Genomic DNA, 26,305 nt, shown 5'->3' on the forward strand with positions numbered 1-26,305 from the left:
GGCAAAATGGGCTATTTTCCAAAGGAACAAACAAGGAAAATGCTGAGATTATTCAACACCAGTCCCTTTGTGAAGGCAACCCAGTACCTTCCACAGTTGGTCACAGAGGGCTTCCTGTCAGCCTCCAACCCTTTCAATTCTCTGCTTTGGGAGCAATTGCAAGAAAGATGTAAAAAAAGGAGAAATGTACCTCTCTCCTCCCTAAACCAACACCTGGAAGGCTATTTCAGCTCCACTATCTGAATCCTAGGGTATGAGCATAGAATATCTATTGTTGTTGTGGCTCTTGTGTCCCTTCAAGTCATTTCCAACATGGTTATCTTCAGGTGAACCTATGATGGAATTTTCTTGGCAAGATGTGTCCAGAGGAGTTTTGCCTTTGGTTTCCTCTGAGGCTAAGAGAGTGTGACTTGCCCAAGGTCATCCAGTGGGTTTCCATGACAGAAGTGGATTCAAACCCTGGTCTCCAAAATCATAGTCTAATGCTCAAACCATTGCACCATGCTGGTTATCACAGTGTGATAACAACAACAATAACTTCATTATGTAACTTTGTAAATACAGTTTTCCTATGGCTATCCATAGGAAAATTGTATTTACAAAGTTACATAATGAAGTTGTTGTTGTTGTTATTATTATTATTATTATTATTATTATTATTATTATTATTATTATTATTATTATCCTGTCACCAGCAGGTAGAGACCCTTTATTTAAATAAGCATTTGATTATTGAATAGGGTTTGTGTGTTGCATATGAATATGGTTTTACATGATTTACATGATTAATATGGTTTTACATAATTTTATTATTTGGTTTGGCAGAAGCCTCACTAGATAGTTGCTAAAACCAAATTGCCATAAGGGGCCAAATTGTACTCTGTAGCTGTTTGGAGTAGGATTTTTAACATGCCAGTGCTAAATGTATGAAACAATGCACAGACAATTATATTTTTGGAAATGCATTCATTTATGTAAATAAATACACTAGCATGTAATGCATTTTTATTCCCATGGATCTTGATATGCAGAACACTGATTTTATATATTGAGATTATATTGTAAAAGCTTTTGACAATACATTATATTGTATATTTTAATTTTTACAAACTACTTTGAAACTTGTAGTTTTAAATGGTTTATCTGTGTGTGTGTGTGTGTGTAAATGAATGAATGCTCAGCTTACTTGTCACTTGGAAAATTGCTGCCAAGGGTTTTTCCTAAAACATTTACCTCATTTCAAGTGGTTCAATGACCGATGAAATGTCTTTCCAGCTTTTTCACCTGTGAATGGTTTATGAACTTGTGGAGAGGATATTCACATAGCCTGCTTAGAATACAAGAAAACAAAATATTTGATGATGTGATCAAGAAACATGTATACAAAAGAGAGGATGAATGTTTGCCATCTCATACATTTTCTTTAAGAAAGAAGAATCTTAAGGCAGTAATTCTTAATCTTTCATCCTCCAGGTGTTGTGTACTTAATCACTCAGAATCCTTGCAACTTTGAGCAAGATAGCTGGGGTTTCTGGAAGCTCAAGTCCAAAACATTTGGAGGACCAAAGTTTGAGAACCATGGGACAACAATCGTGCTTCCTCTTTAATTGTACAGTTTTTATATGTCTGTTTTATTGTAAGCCGCCCTGAGTCCCCTGTTGGGTGAGAAGAGCGGGATATAAATATTGTAATAAATAAATAAATAAATAAATAAATAAGTCTTCTGAAGTAGAGAGGAGAATGGGCTTGTTAACTGTGTTATAGTTGCAGTCACACTGCTTGCAAAACATGGTAATATATTGGCTGTAGGTAACAGAGGAAGCAACAGGAGATAAAACAGAAAGCAGCTACATAAAAATATTGCCAATTATATACTTTTTCTTAGATTCATATTGAAGAGCTCTTTTTCCAGCTGCTGTAACAAGAGAGGACAAGTGAGTACACCTGAAACTTAATGGAAGCAGCAGCAGCAGCTCAAATTTGCAGGAATTCAATGGCAATCCCTTACAGTATGTGTATTGGGAAAGCTCTAGTGGTTGCGATAAACCCACTCCTGACAAATTTCATCCTTGACGCAACAAGGAGGCTGCTCATATATTGTCTCCTGGGTTAACCCAAAATGGCGCTCTGAAATCTTTGGGAAGAAAATGCTGTTACAGTTGGATAGTCTCAAAGACATTCATAGTTCAGGGTTGATTAAGGCTTTGTCACATTCAGATCTGGTTGTCATAGGATTAGGGAGATCAGTTCATATGAGTCAATTAAAATACAAGGTACTGAATATTTGTCTTACTTTTTGGGAGTGGCAGTGAAATTATAAAAAAACCACTACATTGAGAAGGGATGGGTAATTTCAGGGCCATGTTTTAATAAACAATTTTAGAGCGCATCTTTGGGCTTTGAATAGATGGATAGGCTTGTTTAATGGTCCCCTTTTAAACAATTTGCTGGCTGCTGTTGTTGTTATTACTATTTGCAAGACAAGTGTTATTATTTTAAGGCCAATTGGGACAGGATAGAAGTGGAAATCACCATTCTAGCTGGGTTTTAAAATGAGAAAATAGGCAATTGTACCTTGAAAAGAGATTAAAAATGCGTAAATGATTTCCATTCTTTTTTGTTACCAATGATGGGGTAGTAACGCTGATAAAGCTGCAGTCATTTCAATTGTTACATTTGACTGCATGCCAATCAGTGACCAATAATCGAGTAGAGGAATGACATATGGGTGTGTGTGAAACAGATGCACATAATGGCATGAGTAACATATTCTTGAGCATTTCTACTCAAGAGCAAGACTTACTGGATTTGATGGTATTTGCTCTCAGGCAAAGATGTGTAGGAATGCAGTCAAGCAGTGTGATTTGATTGGCAATTCAGAAGATGTCTGAACTCAATGGGACTTACTCCCAGGTAAGTGTACATTGCTTGCAAATTGGCCATACATCCCATACCCATTAAGCTCCATTGACACCAGAAGGACATATTTCTCATTACTAGTGGATATACCATTAAGCTTGATGGGTCCTTTATATTCACCTGCTATGTTGAAGTATCAGAGCTGTGTTTCCCAGATAAATACTCATTAGTGCAATGGAAATGCCCCAATAGTCTTTCCAGGGCTCTTTGCAATTTCACTTTAAATCATGAGTTTTCAGGCAGATTTTTAAAAATGGAGAATCTTGATTGCCCCCTCCTTCCAAGGTATCATATATCTGTGAAGACGGCATTGATTTGCTCTGGAGAAGGTGAAAGCAGGTGTGTGTGTGTGTGTATTTGGAGAGGGAGAAATCTAATTGTGGCCCTTGCCCAACATAATTTACATAACTCTGATTGATGAGATAGGAACAAAAATGTTTGCAATGCAAGAAGATAGGAATGTGGGGATTTAAGCAGGACGTACCTCAAAATGAGCTGTCTGAGGTAATTAGGAAACACATACTTCATATGTTTTCATTAGATAGTCCTATTATGCTACATAAGACCATGGAGTTTGATTAAAATTCCTTCCAATATAAAAATGTTGATGCAAATTACCAAGAAATCAGATTATTATGTTTTAAAAACTCAGAAGTGGACCTTCTCTCTAGATACATTTGGGTTAATAAATTGGACTCAAATAAAAATTACTAAAGAGGGACTGGGAAATAGAGTTAAAATTGTTGTTCATTTATACTCCCCCCCCCCCCCCCCCCCGTGCTTCACAGCAATGGCACTTTGGCAATCAGGAGTCAAGCTGGAAGGAAATCATCATAGATCATCATATGAATAGCAAAACAACAAAGAACCTTGTCATATTTAATATTTCAGTATGATATTACAGTAAATGTCCCAAACATTACAAATGAATTGTAATGTTTGTTGTATCTGAAAAAATGGATTGTAATCCATGAACTCTTATAATAGAGTTGAAGGTGCCACAAAATGATTATTTTGCTAGAACAGACTAACATACCTACCCCATTGAAAACAACAAAGAATGATCTTCAGCTATCATGATGTAATGGTTTGCATGTTGGACAAGAGGTGCATCTGTGCTGTAGGATTAACGCACTTTGATACTACTAAAACTGACATGGCTCAGTGCTCTGGAATCAGGGGAGTTGTAGATTTACAAAGTCTTCAATCTTCTCTGCCAAAGAATGATGGTACCTCACCAAACTACAACTTCCATGAGTCCTAAGTATTTAGCCATGGCAGTCGAAATGGGGTCAGATTGCATTAAATCTACAGTGTAGGTCCATCCTAAGACTCTGAGACAGCAAGGTTCAGATCCCCATTCAGTCATGGAAATCCACTTGGGCAAATCACTCTTTTTGCTAGCTTTAAAAGTCAGTGGCAAAGCCCCTCTGGATAAATCTTGCCAACAAAATCTTTGGATGAGGTAGTCATTAGTTGGGCCCGTGTGTGTGTATGTTTTAGAATAAACAGATGCCTAAAGAGGAATGTGTTGAGAATTATTTTGGATTTGACCTGAAACAAGCAGAGTGATCTGAATTATGCTCCTAGTGGCTCTCTCTTTTGGTCAGGTTCCTATTAGATACAGAATTATAGTTATACTGACAATGGAAGCAAGGTAAAGGTAGAAAGAAGACAAACAGGCAAGGCAAAGTGACAAGAAAAAAAACCTGGCATTATTATCATCAGCAAGGAAAAGAAAAGAAGCTGCACATTCCTGAAATACCTGGTTTGGTTTCTATCAGGTGAAGGTTTTTGGAGCCAAGGCAGTATGGGTAAAGTGATATGAGCAATACAGTAAAGTAGATGGGTGTTTGTCCAAGTCAACCTGTTTTGTGCTGCTTTCACTCCAATAGCCTTGGAAGCCATGCATTTGATGAAAATGTGGCTTGGAGCTATTAGCCTCCTCCTATTCATACCACCCTTCTGTACAATAAATAAGCAGTAGAATTGCTTGCATAATAGTCCAGACATGTCGCAGACAAATGAGCTAGAATCCTTTTAATCACATATGGAGTCACAAAAACTCCTATGTGTCTGAACTTGTAAGATCAGTGTAAAAGGAGGTATCCAGTATCTCCCTCATGTGACGATCCCCCCCCCCCCCCCCAAATGCCACCTATCTATCAATTGCTGACATGTGATCCATATCCATTTAGTGGCTGAGAAAGGAGAAAGAATATAGGCAGCATCCAGTTTCTGCAACTGGACACACAAAGAAGATTGCATCTTTCCAGACCTTACAGATGATCCCTGGAAGTCCAGGAAGATGGTATTTTCTTTGTGTATTTGGATGGAGAAACACAGCAAGACATCACCAAGGCATCAATACCTATGAGAAAAGTGGTTTAGAAACAGTTGAAATGTATATTTATGGGGAGGGTCCAAAATGTTGTCTTTTCCAGGAGGCTCAGGCAAAGGAAACCACTGCAGTCTCATTTAGTTTGTGTGTTCTTTCTCATTAATAACTTTAGCAATCCTGGCCTCACTCTGATGTTGCTTGGCCATATGAAGCATAGTTTGCATCTGTAAATTGCAGAGAAGATGGACTTGCAAATCACAGCAGTCAGCCTTTCTCTAGTCCAATGGTTCTCAGCCTGTGGGTCCCCAGATGTTTTGGCCTTCAACTCCTGGAAATCCTAACAGCTGGTAAACTGGCTGAGATTTCTGGGAGTTGTAGGCCAAAACACCCGGGGACCAACAGGTTGAGCTCTGGTCTAAGCAAATAGTAAAACAAGGCTAGAGTAGCAGCTACTGCAGGCAGAGTGTGTGTCACCCTTGAGGTAAATGGGAGCCACCAATTATCCCATACTTGAGATAATTGGGAGTCATCTGCAAGGTCCCTGGGCTTCACAAGGAACAACATTTGCATAGTATCGTAATTAAAATTAGACTTATGCTATGGGATGAGAGAATGCAAATCACACCTCCTAGGCCCAATGCTCTCCTGAGATGCCCTTTCTTACAGAAAGACCATGTATTTTTTATATGTTTCTTGTTGCTGAACTATGGTAGAAATCGTTGTAGAGCATTGCAAACAAAGAAGGAGGTTCTTAGTTAGCCACAAATCTTTTATTTACTTCAAGGATAGGAAACCTTTTCAGTCAAGAGCTTCAGTTTCAGAGAAGTTCTCAGAGGCCATGTGGGCCAGAGATAAAATCACAGGAATACCATAATTTAGGAGACATCTCTTGCTGACATCAACTAAACCCGAGGAGAGGCAAGCCAAATTTAAAAGAATGTGGGAAAACATAAAAGCAAGAAAAGCACTAAATGCTGGTGCTATGGGGAGGGAAGCATTGCCATCCAGAGGGCCAGACTGAAACTCTAGAAGGTCCAGATTTATTTACACACACACATCCAGTATTAAAATATGATTTAACATTTCTACCAATAGGTTTTTCAACCATCTTCAAAACTCTCTTGAGATTTGCCTCTGCAAAAGTGAGTTGCATTAACATATAATAATAAATATGATAAATAAATATTTATTTATATCCCGCTTTTCTCCCTGAATGGGACCCAAAGTAGTTCACAACATTTTTTTTAAAAAAAACAGTACAAATAACAAACAATGTGTTGTCGAAGACTTTCATGGCCAGAATCCCTGGGTTGCTTTGAGTTTTCCGGGGCTGTATGGCCATGCAGGAAGCAGCTAAGCTTTGAAGCTGCAAGGCTATTCAATGCTAATCAAGGTGATCTATTGCAACATTCATACTTGCCTCAAATAGACAATAATTCTTTCTCCGACCCTGGACATTCCAAAGATATATAAACCCCACTTGCCTAGTTGTCAACAGCCCTCACAACCTCTGAGGATGCCTGCCATAGATGTGGGTGAAACATCAGGAGAAAATGCTTCTGCAACATGGCCATACAGCCTGGAAAATTCAAAGCTACCCAAACAACAAACACATATAAGAATAAAACCATCATAAGAGTGACATAAATAAACATTCTGACATGGTTTAACAATGATTGGTAATATTCTCTCCTGCAGGTTTGGGGCTCATTGTCTGGAGGAAGTAGACCTTTCATATCACCTAAAATATGATGGTTTACAACATAATTTACTCATACATTCACCTGTGAGTTGTCAGAGATGTGAAATCAAATTATGTATATATGCCTAACCCAAAGTATAATCATTTAAACACCTTGCTCCTCTCTCCTACTCACCTTCCCATTCCAATTCACGCCTCTAACGTCAATTTTACACTTTCCTTAAATGAAAATATATATGCACTAGAATGGAAGCTACATTAGTGTCCACATTAATCTTCTCAGCCAGCAACTCTCAAGTCTCAGAAGGAGAGACATCAAGGAGAAATGTTCACCACACCAAAACCTATGGCTGAGAGCTCACCTTGTGGAAACTTGATCTCATTAAAAACAAGCCTGAGAAATAAGCCTCCTACTGTGTAACTGTGTACATAACTGCTGTGCAATAGAATCTACAAGATAATCCTCGAGGTAACCTGCTTTACCAATCCTTTGCATGCTTTGTATATTTTGTAGATTAATTTCTTTTCTGTATTTTTTCTGCTGAACATCATAATAAAATCTATCTGAAAAAAAAAAGAACAAAGGAGGGGGCGGATCAGATTTTCCTGCTACCAGGGGGAAAAACCCGTTGAAAGCACCAAGTTTGCTGACAGATGGCAGAATCAGTTGAAAATCGAGTACCATATTTACTAAGTCGAACACTTTTAGTAAGCCAGAAAAGTGTTATCTAATTCTTTCCCCTGTGTGTGTGTATGTTTTAGAATAAACAGATGCCTAATGAGGAATGTGTTGAGAATTCTTTAGGAAGAACCTGGAATCCCCCTGCCTCGGAGTCTGACCTTGGTGCTTTTAAAAATCAAAAGGAGATCAACAGCATGGACAGAGCAGGATCCTTAGGGAGCAGCAGAGTTTGCTTGTAATGGGACAAGGATACCAAAAGCTGTTATCACATAATGTAGGCGGATGAGGAACGTGATAACCCTTTCATTGGATGTTCTATTCTGTTTATTCAACACCCAAAGAATGTGGTGAGGGAAAGGGCAAATACTCTCAGAAGTGCTCACAAACCTGACAGTCACACAGTGAACACACTGGATTCATATGTGTTTTGCAGTTGATATCACACAATAGCTTGTTGAGGCATATGTTTCTTTGCATCCTGACTGAGAAATAGGGATGGTGCGTATGGAGGGAAAATTTACCAGCTCTTTGGAGATAAGCATTGAACATAAATGCTTAGTATCTGTGACTGTAAATCTTGCCGAATAGATCTTTGCTTCCACATCTTGTCCTCTGGAATTAAGGGGGAAAAAAAGACAGTGATGTGCACATGCCTTTTTCTGGTGTTTAAGAAGTCTCAAACCTCAGATTAACATTTCCAGGTGAGGAAATTCAGCCATTTTAGTCTGTTACAATTAAAATACCAGTGACAGGTGGTTACCTGCTGTAGGAGGAGTCATCCGTTGGTTCAGGGTGATTCATAGAGAATACTCTTTCTGTATCATGGTCTATAGTGGTCAATAAAGAAGAAATGTATTATCAAAAAAGAAAGAATCCATGTATGACTCAAAATGATATTTGCTAATTTATATATAGCTTTAGAAATAACTGCTAGAGCTGCTGTCTAGATGCTGATTGTGGATGATAGCTCCAGTGCTTTCTTCCTGGGATTATTTGTTTTACATGGGAGTTTATCACACAAAGCAGGCAAATCAGCAGAACAGGTGGATCATCACCTTTGGTGAAGGTACCTATCGCATGATGCCATATGCATATTGCTGCCTGTTTGCCTCTCTCTGTGATTTTATGGCTCCAGAAAGGGAGGCCTCTTCTATTATCTGTGCTTGCATTCTATAGATTTCTTTGCCTGAAACTTTTCTTTTGATGCTAAACTAGTGAATTAGAAAACGAGTGAATCGCCAGCTGTGGTTCTCAACCTGTGGGTCCCCAGATGTTTTGGCCTTCAACTTTCAGAAATCCTAAAAGCTGTTGGCTAGGATTTCTGGGAGTCGTAAACCAAAACACATGGGGACCCACAGGTTGAGAACCACTGCTCTAGCTGGACAGGCATCAGATGGCCCTGCAGATAGCATCCCTACAGCCTCTCCAGGTAAAGGGAAATAACTGGATGCACCCTACTCTTGAACAAAATGCAAATGGAGGCATTGGGGGTTGCATGGTTTACAAGATATGGAGGGATATTTTGGTAAGAACAGAATTCCAACCTCCACAATAAGAAAAAAAAGTGAGCTGCAATGTCGTAAGATTGTCTGATTCACTAACAGGATGCTAGACTCTGTTTTTGAAATGTTGAGTATTCAAATGCTGGGACATTTATTTATTTATTTACAGTATTTATATTCTGCTCTTCTCACCCCAAATGGGACTCAGGGTGGATTACAATTCACATATACATAGCAAACATTCAATGTCATTAGACATACAACATATAGGCAAACACAGAGGCAATTTAACATTTCCAGCTTCATGAGGGTATGCTCAATTCTGGCCACAGGGGGAGCTGCCACTTCATCGTCCATTTGTGACAACAAGTCCTTGATGGTAGTACTTCCTCAATCCTTTCCGCAAGCTGCTGGCAGTTTTTAAGGCATTGTAAATCAATTAAATTAACCGCCTCCCATAAAGCAGTACCTAGAATTTTCTACACAACAGATGCAACTGTTTATCAAGTTGCTTAGGTCGGCAGCAAGCTAGGCTATTAACGGTTGGGAGCCCTATCTGACCCCAGCTTCGATCACATGACCTCTTGGTCAGTAGTGAATTATTGCAGCTGGCCACTACCCAGCTGTGCCACAGCCCGGCCACATATCTTGTGCTAGATTGTCACATGAAACCCCCAAGGCAAACATAGAAAAGAATGACAACAGTACAAATATGGTCCTTAATATTGAGAAATATCAGCAATTGCAGTATATTTCTCAAATAGAATAACTAATGCTCTCAGCAGAAGTTCGAAGAGTTCACCAGCTCACCACCAACATAAGATCAAGTATGGAAAAAAGTAAATATATTCTTCTTTCTGTGGTATAAAAAAGTAGTTTTATTCTCAAATACTTGCGCATAATCACCACAGCTTCATCTTCTTGGGGAAAGGTAAGAAAAGAAAGAGTACTACATGGTATCAAGAGAATTGGAGCATTTCACTAGAGAGGCTTTTATCCCATGCTTCATGGAGCACAGGCAGGGAGAGAAAGAGGTGTGAAAAAGCAGATGAGACCCCAGAGAACAAAGGAAGGCCACATGGTGCAGAAAGAGAATGGATGTGAGAAGCGCACACACAAACAGGAAGTTACCATAAATGTATTGTGCCAAAACTCCTAGAGGAAGACATGTGGTCTTAACTACCAGAGAATACTGACATGCAAGGTTGCTAACTCCAACACACAGGGCCTCCAATCCAAGTGAATACCTGGAGATAATGCAATAAAAACACTTTAAATTCTATCTATGATGCTTCATATCATTGGACATCTGACCTGCAGGGAAGAAGTGTGATGGGGATGGCCGTGATTATCAGCAACTGCAATAACATATTAGTTACATAGAGCACACCTGCACCAAGCTAGACACCCTGAGCACAATCAAAGAATGCTGCCACCTTTTATCACGGCACAGATGTTTCAACTTAGCTTTTCAATGAGGCAGCTAATAGGTCAAAGTTATTGCAAGTGATGTTAGGATAGATTGTAGAGGGTCACTTGCTGCAAGACTCCAGGGCTATCAGAGGTTAGTACCTTCCATAAGCAATAAATCTAGTGGTTTTTATTAGAGGACAAGCAGTTCTCCTCCTCTCCCCTCCCCCAAGCTATAGCTATCAAATATAACTGATGGGAGAGGAATAAGAGATGAAGCAACATGAAAAATAGGCCTTTCCGCCAATTTAAAAGATTACTTTTCACTTTAAACCACCCACACACCTCTCTTTTGAAATCTTGGTTTCTGAACCTGCCTGGCTTTGGGTATGTGTGCGTATGATTGTAGCTTTGTCAATCTTAAAGAGATAAAATTATCACGAAGTTCTCTTTAAGATCATAATAAACAAGTATGGTTAGGTTAGCACATTTTTGAGAATATGGTGGTGGATTAGGGATGAACAAGGATACGGTTTGGTTTGAGACTTTTTAAAAGACAAGAAATGTAAACTTCTCATATTTTAGATGGAAATGATTTGAAATGTTTTTTAAAAAGAGACTATCGACTTCATTAGACAGGGTACTTTTTGGTGGTATATGCTGGTTCATTTCCCTTTTGCAATGGAACCCGCCATCTCCTGTTCCATGATGTAGAACAGTGGTTCTCAACCTGGGGTCCCCAGATATTTTTGGTCTTCAACTCCCAGAAATCCTAGCAGCTGGTAAACTGGTTGGGATTTCTGAGAGTTGTAGCCCAAAAACATCTGGGGACCCCAGGTTGAGAACCACTGATGTAGAGCTACTTCTGGCAGGGATCCATCGCAAAAGGGATGTGTGTTGCCACTGTGGTGGTATTCCACCACAGTGGCAACACAGGAGCCTTCCTATGTTACATTGAGATCAATGCGGGGAAGCCAGGCAGTGGGCTCTTCTTGTCGTTGGATGATGTAGGGGTAATCTGGGCAATGCGGGATGTGGGGCAATGGGTTCCTCCTGCCGGGCATTGCCGGATTTGCCATGATGTGTGGCATTTCCAGCGGCCAGTATGATAAGGTCATAAGTGGGAGAATCAGAATAATCCATTCAGGTTCAGGGATTTGGGTGCTTAAACATTTTGGTTTGAACTTCTGGATATTCAACCAGGTTAGATCTATATTAGGGCTGCTCTCCGAGGTGTAGTGATAGATTCACGGGCCATTGAATCCAACAAACTGCTTAGTGCCAAAAATCTAGCCAGAGTATCTTCAGCAAACAGCTCCATATTATGATCAGGTCTAATGTTTTTAGGTTACCCTAGAGTAGGTTTTGATTGACTATTAGAAGGAACATTTTAATGGTAACAGTGGTTTGCAAGTGTAAAGTCCCTTTAACTCGACATCTTCAATAAAGAGGCTAGACACATACTTGCTGGTCTAGTTGGATTTTCTGAACTCTGGGATGTGGGATGGGGTAGACTCGATGGCTAATGGGCTCCCTTCCAATATGATTCTATTAGGAGAGTGTATAATTCAAACAAGGATATTCAGGTGACTTGAATTAATGCTCACAGCACCCACACTGAGCAGGTTTCTTATTTATTTTAAAGTGGGGAGGAAGAGGTCTGGCCATAAGGAACTTAAAGTCAATATTTCAGAAATGTGGGAAGGCAACAGACAGGGAAAAGGGAAAGTAGAAGAAAATGTAGAAAAGAGTGAGCTGCATCACTTCCCATCAAGAAGCTAAGATCCTTTCCCCTTTCTTGGCACTGGAACACTGAAATTCATTTGAACAATGATGACTTGTGATTATTATGCAAACCTTGATTTCTTCACCAGCCTTTTAAAAAGTGACCTTTTAAGTATATGCTCTTGTGATTAGAGCTTTTTAGTTGCTGTCACTTATAATCCCCATGGATGTTTTCTCCAAAAGGTGTGAGGGAATCAAACCAGTGGCTGCCACTGCTGTTTTACTTTGAATCAGATGTTTTATGTGATTTATTTTCTTCCACACAATTAGACTTTAAGGACATCAGGACTCGGTTTCTGATTATTATTTTTTTAAAAAAAAAATCCAAGAAAACAGCATAATGTATTTTGCCCAACTGTGAGAACAGAGCAATACAGAATAATTTACTTCCCTAATGCCAAATTAAAATTCATAACACAATTCTTTAATTACCATCTGAATCTAATTCTCAGAGAAGTGTGTCCTAATTGCATTGTTGATATGCATGGATGCAAATAAGATGTCGACTGTTTCCTTTAGTAGGAAAGGATTCTGTTTCTAATATCTGCATATTGAAATGCAGTGGGATAAATCCATCATTTGTACTGAGTGCTGTTGAAGCCCATAAAATAACATTGGAGTTTTGCCCACCTTCTCTTGCATGGAAATGTGATATTTGTAAAAAAAAAAGAAAAAAGAAAAAAAAAAGAATTGGCCTTTTTAAAGAAGCACATTGATGGCAGACATCCAGAGAGAAAATTCCCCAGGCAATACAGTTAAAACATGCACACATATACACATACTAATTTCGGAAAAGCTGATACAACAAATAGATATGCGAGTGAAACGGATCTATGGGAAGAGAAAATCACCCAAACATAACAGAAGTGTGAGTGTGTGTTTCATTGTTTCCATATTCAAATTGAGTATTTTTAAAGTATCACAGTCAGTTAGATGTGACGATAACCTGGATGGATAAAAGCAGAAAGAATTGTTCATGACCCAAGGTATCAAGGCACTTGTGTGTTCTCTGTAAAAAGTGAAGATCTTCCAATAAGGCACTGGTTTCATGAATTACTTTGTCGTGTTGCATTAAGTGACTGTAGTGAGAAGCAATGTAATGCAAATGACAGAATGTTACGGGATATCTGATTCACTGGCTTTGTCTGGAAGTTCTGCAAGTGGTTTCATCCCTCCACCTAATCGTTTATTTCACAAAATGGTTGTTGCAACGACATTTTCATATTTAAATACACTTTCCACACTAGTGCTCCATTGTAGCAGTAGCTTGCTTGTGGTACACCTCCATGAGTAAGCCACCACAAGTCCCATTTGGGAGAAAGACAGGATAAAAATAAAATGAAAATAATGATAGTTGGAGTTCTAATGGGGTGGGGATTGTGAAATTTAAATGCTATTTTAAGTGTATTTATAATATACTAGCTGTGCCCGGCCACGTGTTGCTGTGGCTTGTTTGATGATGTTGGTGAGAAATTGTTGAGGTAGTGGTGGTATTGAATGTCTGTTGTATGGTTGTCTTTATGTTTAGTATGCACACTGAAGTGGATTATATGGCAGTGTGGAGTCAAGATAATCCAGTTCAAAGCAGATAATATAAGATTCTAAATGGGTTATATAGCTGTGTGGATGGGCCTTGAGTCTACACTGCCATATAATCCAGTTAAAATCTGATAATCTGTGGAAGAGGCCTAAGTGAGGCCTAACTGTCCCTGTCCCCTGGGCTGAGTAGGTTGCTAGGAGACCAAGTGGGCGGAGCTTAGCCTTCAAACTGGCAGCAATTGGATAAAAACTATTATTCCTCTCCCTGTAATTAGGACTTTATTTTTCTTTTCTTTTTGTTGTATCAACCTAGAGCCGTGAATGATGGGTTGTGTTGTCAAATTTTGAGGTTGGGGGGCCTGTAGTTTTGTTGTTTTGTCCACTGCCCTGATGCCATCACTCTTTTATATATATAGATTTAGCTGCATTTAGAAAAAATCCACACTAAATTAGTGGTTTTAAAAATTTTTTGCATTCACTTTGTTTGTAAATTATGGTCAAAGTGTGGGATTGTCAGCTGCCATGGGGAGAAGGTGGGGTATAAATAAAGCAGATAAAATAATAATATAAATAATATACATGTGAATGAATAGGGTGAAGCTTCCAGAGAGGGTCTGAATTGTGACAAGGCATGTCTGGAAGCATTAGCCATGGTAGTTGCTATACCTATAACTTATGGTATTACTTGTAATCGGACCATAAACCACTTCTTGTGTGCAGTTCCTAGCACTGTAAATCAAAACATATTGCACAGTTGTTTTGTCTTTTATTTTGAGAGAATATTCATAAAATAAGAAATCATGAAAGAAATAGCAGGGAAAGGCTTGGAAGATTGCAAGTATAAGATGGCATCTTCTAAAATTCTCTGACTGGGGAAAATGATTGTATGAAAATATCTCAGGTGAAAGCACCCTGAGGGATGACCTACATACCCGGAGACCTTGAAAATTTAAAAGAATTAGGAGAAAAGCACCTTAAGTAGAGCAAAGAAACAGCAGAAGTGAAGCTCTTAGCCCACAAACTGTTGACCTACTCCAAATCATTTCTACAAATGGATTTCTTCATTGATTTGTAATATTTCTATACTTTCTCCAAGTGGCTCGCTGTATAATGGATTCTAAGCATAAAAAGATTGCTCTCTCACCATGCAATAGGAGGGAATGGGGCTGTCATTAATTATTGCTTCACGTAAGTTGTCTTGAAAAAGGCAAGGATGAGCAGGTGGGTAAATGAGAAGATGCTGGAAAATTACAAGAATGGCATGGAGTTAGAAGAGACAAAAATCTAGATTGACAAGGTAGGAGACTGATGAACACTAAAGCAGTAAAAAAATCTTGTAAAATACTGATGAAAAACCTAGCTGGTGCCTTCTTTTATGTAGTATTGCTATCATTAGTGGTGTACTCTAACCTGCTAATCTCTCTCTCTCCATCTAAATCTAATGGACTGGATGAGAGCAGACAAAATGCAGCTTAATCCAGATAAGACAGATATTTTCCCCAGTTGAGAAGCAGATCAAGTTAAGGTTCAGAAGCTGCTGGATGGGGTCATGTGTCCCTTGAAATGTCAACTGCGCAATTGTGGTGTACTTCTAAAGTTATACCTGGGTGCCCAGGTATCAGTAGCATTTAGGAAAGTGTTTGCATAGTTAAGATTAAAATATGAATCGATCATTGAAATATCATATAATTCAAAAATGTGTCTGGCTGTTGGCCAAACTGTCTCTTTTCTGCTAGCTCCTGTGTGGCTTTAAATAGTTTTGGACCCTTGTTTAAAAGAAAAGCAAGATAATCCATTCTTCCCAGCCATGCTATATAAGAGGCAACCCTTTCTAATTCCCCTGGACTACCACATTCTCATGTGTTGTCTTCAAGTCAACTGTTAACTTATGGTGACTCCATGGATTTTATTGTGTTTTCTAAGGCAAGAAATAACAAGACGTTGTTTTGAACCATTACTAACAGATAGTGTAACATGTTACTTGTAAAATAGTGATAAATGAATAATATCAAGAAACTATTTTCATGTAAAGTAATGTTAACACACTAATCTTTAAAGTAGTTTACAGGTTCTGAACCAGGCTGTTGACCAGAGCTGGTTACAGGCAGCATGTCATATTTTTGGTACAACTTCACTGAATATTGGTCTGCTCTTGGGTCCACTATATACAGTAACACATTGTATATTACTTAGGACCAGACTTTTTACACAACCACATTTTCTATATGATCTTATTGGCAGATTCCATGCCCATATTTTGCCACCACTCCACATACTACACCTCTGCACAGTAGCCCACCCTGATGATATAAGGTGATGAGTAAGGGCTATATGAAGCAACCACAAAGACAGAAAACAGTCTTATATCAAGATAGACAACTTTTCCACCTAGTCTAATAACCTCCAGCAGCAGCTCTACTGAAACAGATCTTTCCCATCACCTGCTATCATTACTAGACTGAATATAGGAGCATCTCAGCTTGGCCATCTGTCCACCTTTCAGTTCACATTTACAGAGAGTAGTATTCTACTTGAAGGCACCTTCTATTTGAGGAGCTGGAGTCCTGAGTAATTTAGAAGAGCTGCTTTTCTTAGAACAGCTACCACTGGAAGTAACTTTGTTGTATATAAAAGTGCCTCTTCCCATGTGCTGGAACTCACTGGCAAGAAAAGTTCCCATTTTGCTGTTCTTCCATTGTTGGCAGCATTCAACACCCCTTTTAAAAATTCAGGCTGGCATTCAAGTTGGATTTTCTTGAAGAAACTTCAACAAATTTTGTGCTGTTATTTCTTTTTTTAAATGATTTTAATCTTTTTGAATGTGTCCTGGAAAAACCTACAATTCTATCTGTAGGACTTCTAAACAATGCTGTGCATCTCCATAAAGATCACACCCATAGGTTGCTCTCTTTCCAGCTATTGTACCCAGTGCCGTAGCTTTTTGATGGATCAATTACAATATGTTTATTCCACTTTTTATTACAAGATATTGGATGATATAAAATAAAATCACTTAAAATAATGTAAACCAATTAAAAATTAAAACATATCTTTATTAAGCAACCTCACAGGTAAAGGTAAAGGTTTCCCCTGATGTTAAATCCAGTCATGTCTGACTCTGGGGGTTGGTGCTCATCTCTATTTCTAAGCCGAAGATCCGGCATTGTCCATAGACACCTCCAAGGTCATGTGGCCGGCATGACTGCATGGAGCGCTGTTACCTTCCCGCTGGAGCGGTACCTATTGATCTACTAACATTGGCATGTTTTTGAACTGCTAGGTTGGCAGAAGCTGGAGCTAACAGCGGCTGCTCATGCCGCTCCCAGGGTCTGAACCTGGGACCTTTCGGTCTGCAAGTTCAGCAGCTCAGTGCTTTAACACACTTCGCCATACTTTGGAATAAATCAAATCGTCCAAAATCAGCATAGTGTAGTGATTTGAGTATTGGACAAGGATTTTGTTAGATCTTTGATTTAAATCCGGTTTAAATTTCTGGAAACCCACTGGGTAGCTTTGGGCAAGTCACATTTTTGAGCAACACTATGCAATTCCCAACAAAAGTTTCCAAGACATCTCTATTAGAAATCCTGTTAAGATACACAGTAGCATCAACATCAACAGCTATGGCTGAATCCATGCAATATTACAAATCTGGGAAAAATCAGTGGACCCGAAATGCTTCAGTAGAACCATGTTTTAACCTGGCACCAGAATAAATCTAAGAAGGGTGCTGGTTGGGTTTCCAAAAAGAAGGCATTCCACACACAGGGTGCCACAACAGAGAAGACCCTTTTCTCCATCCTAACATTTACAGGATACTGAGAAGTGCTGTTGCAGTGAACACTGATCTTGAGGCAGGTTTATCAGGACATGTGTCCCTTGAAGTATTGAGATATCAGGGTCATCACCAGTATCTTGAATTTGGAGCAGAGGCATATTGGTAACCAGCGCAATTCTTTTTAAACTGGTGTAATACAGTTTCTAAAGGATGTTCCTGGTACTGTTTTTGTTGCTATTGATGGGATGAGATCCATTGCTTTCTTTGAAAATATAAAGAAAGCAATGGATCTTCATTGACTGAATTCTCCCATTGATTAAACCATATTGATCAGCAGTTTGCTATGCATACATTTTTCTTTGGACACTCTTCAAATGTGCTCATTTTCCTAGATGTATTCCTTGTTGTTTTTGCATATTTTAAGAATTCCAGAGCAGAGATCATATATCCCCTGTAGACAACTGAGAATACAGAACAAAGAAATGTACTTGAATCTTGGACAAAAATCAGATGATTCACACTTACCATTTTGAAGTTTGCTGCACTTCACATCTTAAAATAAGCTTCCTTTTTCTCTACTCTATACAACCCTAATTCTGTACAAATAACTTTTTGTGCCCTGTTTGAATATCTTTGGCTCAAAGTCCATAAACCCAAGTGTTTTCTTTTCTAGTCCAGAGATTTCTTATTTTCCAAAAGGATACCCTTCATCTGTTTTATAGAAGACTACTCTGTGATGGTTTTGGCCATTAATCAGTGAAGCGGGATTAAAAAGGCAAATGGGAGATCTATGGCGATGGGGAAAGGAGGAGATAGTACAGACACCCGAGTATTGTATTAAAACCAGAAGGGATAGTGTTGTTTCAAACCTTCCTAAAGGGAGTTCTCTTTGACCTGGCTAATTGACAAATAGTAAAGTGTGAGCAAATGCAGGCATGGGCGATAAAACATGGCCTTTCAGATTCTTTCCAAAAGATGCAGGGAACAGCTGGAGGGAGCTGGGGAGGGTTAGGAGTTTAACTTTTAAAGCAGCTGTTTAAATCTATAGTGAAGTAGATTCCACTGAGAGTGGTTGCATGATGGGATTTATGATTTACAGCAGCATCATTGCAGTATGTAAAAGCTGACAAAAGATTAATGGCAAAGACTGAATTAAAGAGAGTATTCTTCAGTATGAAGCAGATTCTCTCTACCACCCTCATCTCTTTTTTTCTTGGGTCGTTTAGATGCACAGGCCATTGACAAATGGAACAAAGACCAGGGAAAGTAAATTCATAGTAAGGTAGGTGAAATGCTTTAAAAAAGAGCTCTCTATACACAGCTGAGATAAAGACAGCAATCCTATGTATATTTACCTGGGAGTAAATCACACTGAACACAGTGAAACTAATCTCTGAAAAGATAAGCATAGGATTGCACTGTATCTGCTTGATGAAGACCTCTGTTTGACCCCAAAGTAAAGCCTGAATATTCAAAAGACAACCCAATGAAAAATACATTTCTATTTTTATCTTTAATATTTGATTCTGGTTGATCTGGTAGTAAGTAAGGAAGCTATGAAAAACATCAGTCTCTGAGCCTTTCAGTGCTATCCATCTATCTACTGTCTAGCTGTGTGTTCTTATTGCTACATCTAGAAAGTAGGCAATATTTTAAAGCATAAACCCATTCACATATAAGAAATAAGATATCAACAACACAAATGAAGAAGGCGAATGTCTTTATAACAACTTAAAAATTGACAACCAATTGTAAAATTCCAATCAATTGGGAAAATCTTCACTGAATAATTAATTTTCACCCTCTTCCTTACCCCCCCCCCCCCCCGATGTTAAGATTAATTTTATATTGGACCAGAACATCAATTCTGAACCGTCAGTGTTTGGGTTGGTTAAATTTCTTATTGACACCTTGAGAAGCAAATCTTGGAGCTGAACCATAGTTCTGTATCTTTTTCTAGGCATGGGCTTATTTTTGCACTGTGATTGTGTTTATATATCTCCTTATCCTGGAAACGAATTCAGACAAATTATATCTATTATTTATTTCTTTATTTGCTTTATACCCCACCTTTCACCCCATGGGAACTGAAGGCATCTAAAAATCCCACACTTTGGTCATAGTTTTAAAAGTGCAATACAGATTTAAAAAACAATTAAATAATATAGTGTGGATTAAGGTAAAACAGATTAAAATATAATAAATACACTTAAAATATCCTTTCAAACTCACCCTTCACATCCCACTCACATTTCACCAGCAGCATAACCCTTATCCTTCCCCAAATGCCTGCAGGCAGAAGAAGATCTTGACCTGCCTGTGGAAGGGCAGCCGGGATGGGGCCCTCCTGGTCTCTCTTGGGAGGGAGCTCCACAGTTTGGGAGCAACAACAAAAAAGGCCCTCTGCCATGTTCCCACCAAATGCACTTGAGTAGGTTGTGGGACAGAGAGCCCCCCCCCCCAGGTAGATTGTAAATGTCTCCAAGGTTCATAGAAACAGATACTGTCCTTCAGATAACCTGGATTGGAACCGTATAGGGCTTTGTAGTTCAAAACTAGCACTTTGAATTGTGCCCAGAAATGTGCTAGCTGCCAGTGAAGCTGTCACAACAGATGACTTGTACACTCCCTGTAGCCAGCCCAAATTAGCAGTCTGGCTGCTGCTCTTTGGACCAACTGAAGTTTCTGAACACTTTTCAAAGGCAGCCCACATAGAACACATTGCAGTAATCCAATGTAATGTAACCAAGGCATGTTCCACTTTGATCAGATCAAACTTCTCCAGGAAAGGGTGGAGTTGATGCACTGGCTTTAATGGTGTAACAGAATTCCTGGTCACTGCTGATACCTGGACTTCCAGGTTCAGAGCTGAATTCAGGAGTGCCCCCAAACTGCAAACCTGTGCTTTCAGAGGGAGTGTAACCCCATCTAAACCGGCTGAATTCCTATTCCCAGATCTTTCTTTGACTAACCAGGAACACCTCTGTCTTGTCTGGATTAAGCTTCAGTTTGTTTGCCCTCATATAGTCCATTACAGCTGACAGACACCAGATTAGCACAAGAACTGCTTCCTTGGAACTAGGTGAAAAGGAGTAAAAGGGTTAGGTGTCATCTGCATATAGATGGCACTGTAATCCAGAACTTTGGTTGATCTCTCCCAGCAGTTTCATATATGTGTTAAACAGCATACAAGGAGTCAAACAGAAATTCCCTAGCACCACCTTCTGGGAATGACTCTCCAGGAAGGAATAGAGCCTCCAAGATCCATCCCATAAAGGCGACCCAGAAGGATATTATGGTCGATGGTTTTGAAAGCCACTGAAAGGTCCAGGAGAACCAAGAGGGACTCACTCCCCCTGTCCAGTTCTCTGTATAGGTCATCCAACAAGGCAACCAAAGCTGTCTCTGTCCCATAACCAAGTCTGAAACCAGACTGAAGTGGATCTAGATCAGTGGTTCTCAACCTGTGGGTCCCCAGGGGTTTTGGCCTAAAACTCCCAGAAATCCCAGCCAGTTTACCAGCTGTTAGGATTTCTGGGAATTGAAGGCCAAAACATCTGGGGACCCACAGGTTGAGAACCACTGATCTAGATAATCTGCCTCATCTAGGAATTATTGGAGTTGTGAAGCCACCACATGCTCTAGTACCTTGCCCCAAATTTGGAGATTGGAGACTGGTCTGTAGTTGTCCAGTACAGTGGGGTCTATTTCATCTTTATCAAGACCATTCTTTATCTTGTGGGCAGTGTTTATCTGATGGACATCACCTAACTGATGGCTGTTGTTGCATGCTTTCAAGTTGTTTCATAATCCTATCATGAAGTTTTCTTCTTCCCTAATTTTTATTAGTTTCATTAAAGAAGAAATCAGAATAAAATATATTATTGTCCTAAATCGCATTTCAACTTAAGAAACATACAGGAGGGAAAACGTGTGTGTGTGTGTGTGTGTGTGTGTGTGTGTGTGTGTGTGTGTGTGTGTGTGAGAGAGAGAGAGAGAGAGAGAGAGAGAGAGAGAGAGAGAGAGAGAGAGAGAGAGAGAGAGAGAGAGAGAGAAATCTGGGCAGTGAAGAAAACTGACTAGAGGAAGATCAATTCATTTGAAATGTAGTGTTTGGAGGATAGTTCTGCTGATACAGTAGCCTGTCAAAAAGATAAATGGGTTTGAGAGAAAATCAAGACTGAACTTTCCCTCAAAGCCAACAGTGTCTAAATTAGAGCTTTCATACTTTGGATATATCATGAGATGATATGACTCATTGGCAAAGACAATCATGCTTGGTAAAGTGAAATGCTATAGGAAAATAGGAATCCCACATTACAGATGGCTTGATTCAGTCAAGGAGGCCGCAGTCTTGCAAAGTCAGGGCTGTGGCTTCCTTGACTGTGGTTCTTGAAGGCCTGTATTTCAGAAAGTTACCCAAAGTTGAACCTGATTTCACACCAAAAAGCAATAACAACCAATTAATAGCACCATCAGAATTCTGGAGCAGTATTACTGACAGTGTGATATGTGCATAAACACTGGAACAGTGTAGACATGGGAAGGAATCCTTATTGGGGTGGCAGTAAATGGGGAAGGTGTGTGTATGTATATGTATCATTCAGCTCTCCCATGTATCTGCACTGTCACACATGTTAATAGCACAATTGTGTGAGTTTTGAATTTGCTTTATGACATCTCACCTCTCACGAATCTGTCTCTCTATGTCTATGTGAAATTGATCTGGTGTTCTGCTTGATGCATTTAATGCCTCTGGCAAAAGCACACCTCCATAAAGCTTTATGCAGGTAACAGAGAGCCCTGGCCAATTAAGATTTTCCACCAAGTGTAGGCATACATACTTCCCTCTTGTCATACACAGGGCTTGCTTTCTTATAATGCTGAATGTGTATCCCAAGAGAAGTTATTTTGGCCTTGTTGAGTGGTTAAAACTATTATTGACAGAAAAGACAGTGTGAGTAAAATGATTAGATCTGAAAGCAAGAATAAATACAGAAAATAAATTACAACCAACTCTTTGATAAAGAAAAGGCAAAATGGAGCTTATATTCTTTTGCTCGTTTAAAAGCAGCTACAATTTTAATAGCATCCACCACTTTTGTTACACGAAGTTTGATCATCTGGAAGCCTAACAATATACTAGAATGCCCAAAGAAACTTGGATAAAAATCATGATGAAGTATAGTATCAGCAAATTGGGGAGTTGAATTATCAATAGTGAATTTATTACCCACCTCTCCCTGCAGCTCTTTTACTGAGAGTGAAACTGAAATCTCAAAATTCTGTAAACTCTGTTTTAAACATGTATATTGCTGAAATCAGCTAGAGACTCTCAGTGAGATTTACCTTAATGTGTTTCTTCTGTGCTACCAGGCTGGCAACAGTAGACAACCTGCTCTCTTGTCCCCATTTCCTGATGAAGCTGGAATAGCTCTGCAGTGCCTTCATGCTCACCCCCCTCCCACTCCCGCCACACACAAATAATGGCGCTGATGCCTCTTGTCCATGTGACAAGCTTATGAAGGATGAGCCCAGTGACACTTCTCTTTGTCTCCGCAATGGTAAATTATTCATTGCTGGTGCAGCATGGGGAAAACGCAGAAAGGAAAAGCAGGGAAAGGACTGGTGTGTTGCAAGCAACTAGGGAAAAAATAAAACCTTAAAACAAACTTCTGACAGGTCCATAAGGGAAGAGGGCAAAGTCCCTTGGTGTGCCGGTTGCCCACTTCAGGCATTATGCATGCCATTTTCAGAACTTACCATCAAAGGATCCTTTCAAGCTTGAGCTGTTATTCATTGATGATCTCTCCTGTCTCCAGTTGGGAATGATTCATAACAAGACAGCACTGTCAAAGTAGGCGTGTCAGCCTCTCTGCCCTAGCTGAATTCCAGTGTGAATAGGGACATTTGGTTGATGTGCCTTGTCTCATCAGTGCACTCCGGTATGTTCATGTTGTTGTTATTTTTAAACCTCATTAGCTTCCAACCCATCAATATGTTGAAAGAGTTATACGCAGCTTGTCAGGTTTTGACAGGGGTATTGGGGGCAAATGGGTGTGAGAGACCCAGCCGAGAGGAATGCAAATTTATGTATGTCTGCAGTATGGTAGCATGGGTATGGTATTTATGGCCACTTGTTTTAAGGAGCATCTTAGGTAAGGATGTGTGAACACACTGCCCCACACTCTCAAAGGCAGTGAGTTTTTGTAAAGAAGGGGGTAAAATTGTTGTTGTTGTGTCTTCAAGTCATTTGTGATTTATGATGGCCGCAAGGAAACCCAATCAAAGGGTTTTCTTGGCAGAATTTGCTCATAGCATATTTGACCTTGTCTTTCTTTGAAGCTGAGAGTATGTGACTTGTCCAAGGTTAACCAGTGGGTTTTCAAGAATGAGTGAAGATTTGAACTCTGGTCTCACAGTGTCCTAGTCCAAAACTCAATCCATTGTGCTGGGTCTCTAGGGAGTAAAATATCTACAAATCAAAGTTGTGAAAACAGCCAATTTCAATACTGACAAAAAGGACAGGTGAAAGCTTTAGCAGTTTCACCCCAGATAATGCCACATTGTCTGCTTTTGATGGACAAGAGATTCTGACTACCAGCCACAGTGGTGTTTCATGGTTCCCACATTAATGGAGTACTGAAGAATTCCCTCTTGAATTTCAGTCAGTACTGTCCAAAGTGCTGAAATTATTTGAGGGGTAGGCTTCAAGGCCCTGAATAGCCCCTTCAAAAATTAAGCTAAAACATGTAAATGGATTCAACACCAGCCACATTTGACCCCCCAGCAAGAAAGTATGTGAGCCATTGGAGCAAACCCTTCAGTATAATTCATCTGCTGGCCACTCTTCATTTCAATGAAGATTGTTTAGGAGCAGCTAATGTTCATTCTGTGCACAGCTAATTGTTTGCTTTTTAGTGGTAGAATGGCTGCAAATGTATGTTTTCAGATAAAAGCTTTTTAGTACTTTGGAAGGGCATCACCCCAGAGGCAACTCTGACTTGTACAAATGTTGTTTTTTTTGGTTAATGTCTCAAATGTTTTGCTATTTAAGTCCTTCAATTGTGCTATACAGCTTAGTGATAAATATTTTACCATATACTTCAGCTGCACTCCTATATCAACTGACTTCAAAGTTAGAACATTGAACTTAATGAAACTTACCTCTGAATAGACATAATATAGGTTTACACTATCTCTTTCCTTTGTTTTATTTCCTTATTTTCCAGGTATTTTGTACTGAATATGCTGAACAAAACCTCACAAGCAATTGGATCACAACTGATTTGCTAATGTAAACTTGAAATTTGGCTGAAAATCTGGGGATGAATTTATGAAATACGGATTTTTTGTGTGTCAGAAGTGACTTGAGAAACTGCAAGTCGTTTCTGGTGTGAGAGAATTGGCTGTCTGCAAGGACGTTGCCGAGGGGATGCCTTGATGTTTTACCATTCTGTGGGAGGCTTATCTTGTGTCCCCGCATGGGAAGCTGGAGCTGACAGATGGGAGCTCTTCCTGAACCCCAGATTCGAACCATAACCTTTTGGTTAGCAGTCCTACCGACAAAGGATTTAATCCATTGCGTCACCAGGGCCTCCATGAAATATGGATGAAACACATTTTTGTAGAGAACAAAAAGTATATTTGCCCTCAGCATTGTATATGATGGAAGACTCACACATAGAAGGGATTACCCTACTTTGGCAAAGGAAAAAAAAGAAAGACAATATCTCAGTTACTGTTGGTTTTGATGATCAGAAAGAGTTGAGCATGAAAAAAGATAATTTGTATAAATGTTAAAGTGAGGTACGATTATAATTAATGTACGCAATTATAACTGCTGATAAGAAGATTGGAAGCTATCTTTTCCCATTTTTCTTTATTTTCAAGATTCCTTTAATGTAGTGAAATCTAATAATAAAATATTTCTTTTTAAGGGAAAACTGCCAATTCTTGCATTTCTGCCTAGCTTATTTCTTTACAAATTACACCAACCCGAAACCCATAAACCTAATGAATAAATACCATGAAAATTATCGATGGTATTAATGTGCTTGTGGTGTGACAGTATAAAATGGTTACAGCCATTGTTATATTTATGTGCCATTTCTGACTTGTGATATAGTTAAGGTTAAAATATCATGTGCTTTTTGTGGTGAGATCTTTTAGATGGAATTTGCCATTGGCCTCTTTAGCGGCTGGGAATGTGGCCCAAAGTCTTGTGGTGAAATGTGGATTTGAACCCTGGAATCCAGAGTCCTAGTCCAACAAAGAGACCACTATTACACCTCTCTACGTTACAAACATATATGCTTTCTAATAGTAATAATCATCAAAAAGTATACTTAGGGATTTGTTGTTGTTATATGTCTCTTTTTCTCCTCCATGGATCCCAAGGCAACTTACATAAAGCTCCTTCTTTCTATTTATATTTCACATTAACCCTATGCATGAAGTCAGTCAGCTTTTTGGCTGAGTGGAGACTAGAAACTGGCTTTCTCAAGCTTAAGTCCAATACTCTAATTAGTATGCTCTACTGGTCCCAGGAAAGGAAGCAGAAATGAATTTTCAGCCCTTGGCCAATCTGTGTCTTAGTAAAGTGACAAGTTTTAGAATTCAAATTCAAATAAGGTAAAAGCACAGG

At 39.2% G+C, this 26,305-nt stretch overlaps 1 protein-coding gene and 1 long non-coding RNA gene across 4 annotated transcripts in view; one reads left to right on the forward strand and one right to left on the reverse strand.

The window, feature by feature from the left end:
- Positions 1-5,206: 5,206 nt before the first annotated feature.
- LOC134298827 (uncharacterized) lies at positions 5,207-23,335 on the reverse strand. The gene is made up of 3 exons (XR_010005917.1): positions 23,008-23,335; positions 8,405-8,471; positions 5,207-5,290 (listed from the first exon to the last, which is right to left on the reverse strand). It is a non-coding gene; the product is annotated as an uncharacterized LOC134298827 (long non-coding RNA).
- The window catches only part of triqk (triple QxxK/R motif containing), a 144,138-nt gene continuing 128,481 nt past the window's right edge, over positions 10,649-26,305 (forward strand). For 2 of the 3 annotated variants that reach the window (XM_062980187.1, XM_008108358.3), the window contains exon 1: positions 18,885-18,940. In XM_062980187.1, the coding sequence (XP_062836257.1) occupies positions 18,885-18,940 (56 nt within the window). Of the gene's footprint in view, positions 10,711-18,884; positions 18,941-26,305 lie in introns of those variants that run through there. The other variant, XM_016992802.2, reaches the window with a different exon arrangement.

This window comes from Anolis carolinensis, chromosome 4 (assembly GCF_035594765.1).
Source record: "Anolis carolinensis isolate JA03-04 chromosome 4, rAnoCar3.1.pri, whole genome shotgun sequence".
Classification (NCBI taxonomy): domain Eukaryota; kingdom Metazoa; phylum Chordata; class Lepidosauria; order Squamata; family Dactyloidae; genus Anolis; species Anolis carolinensis.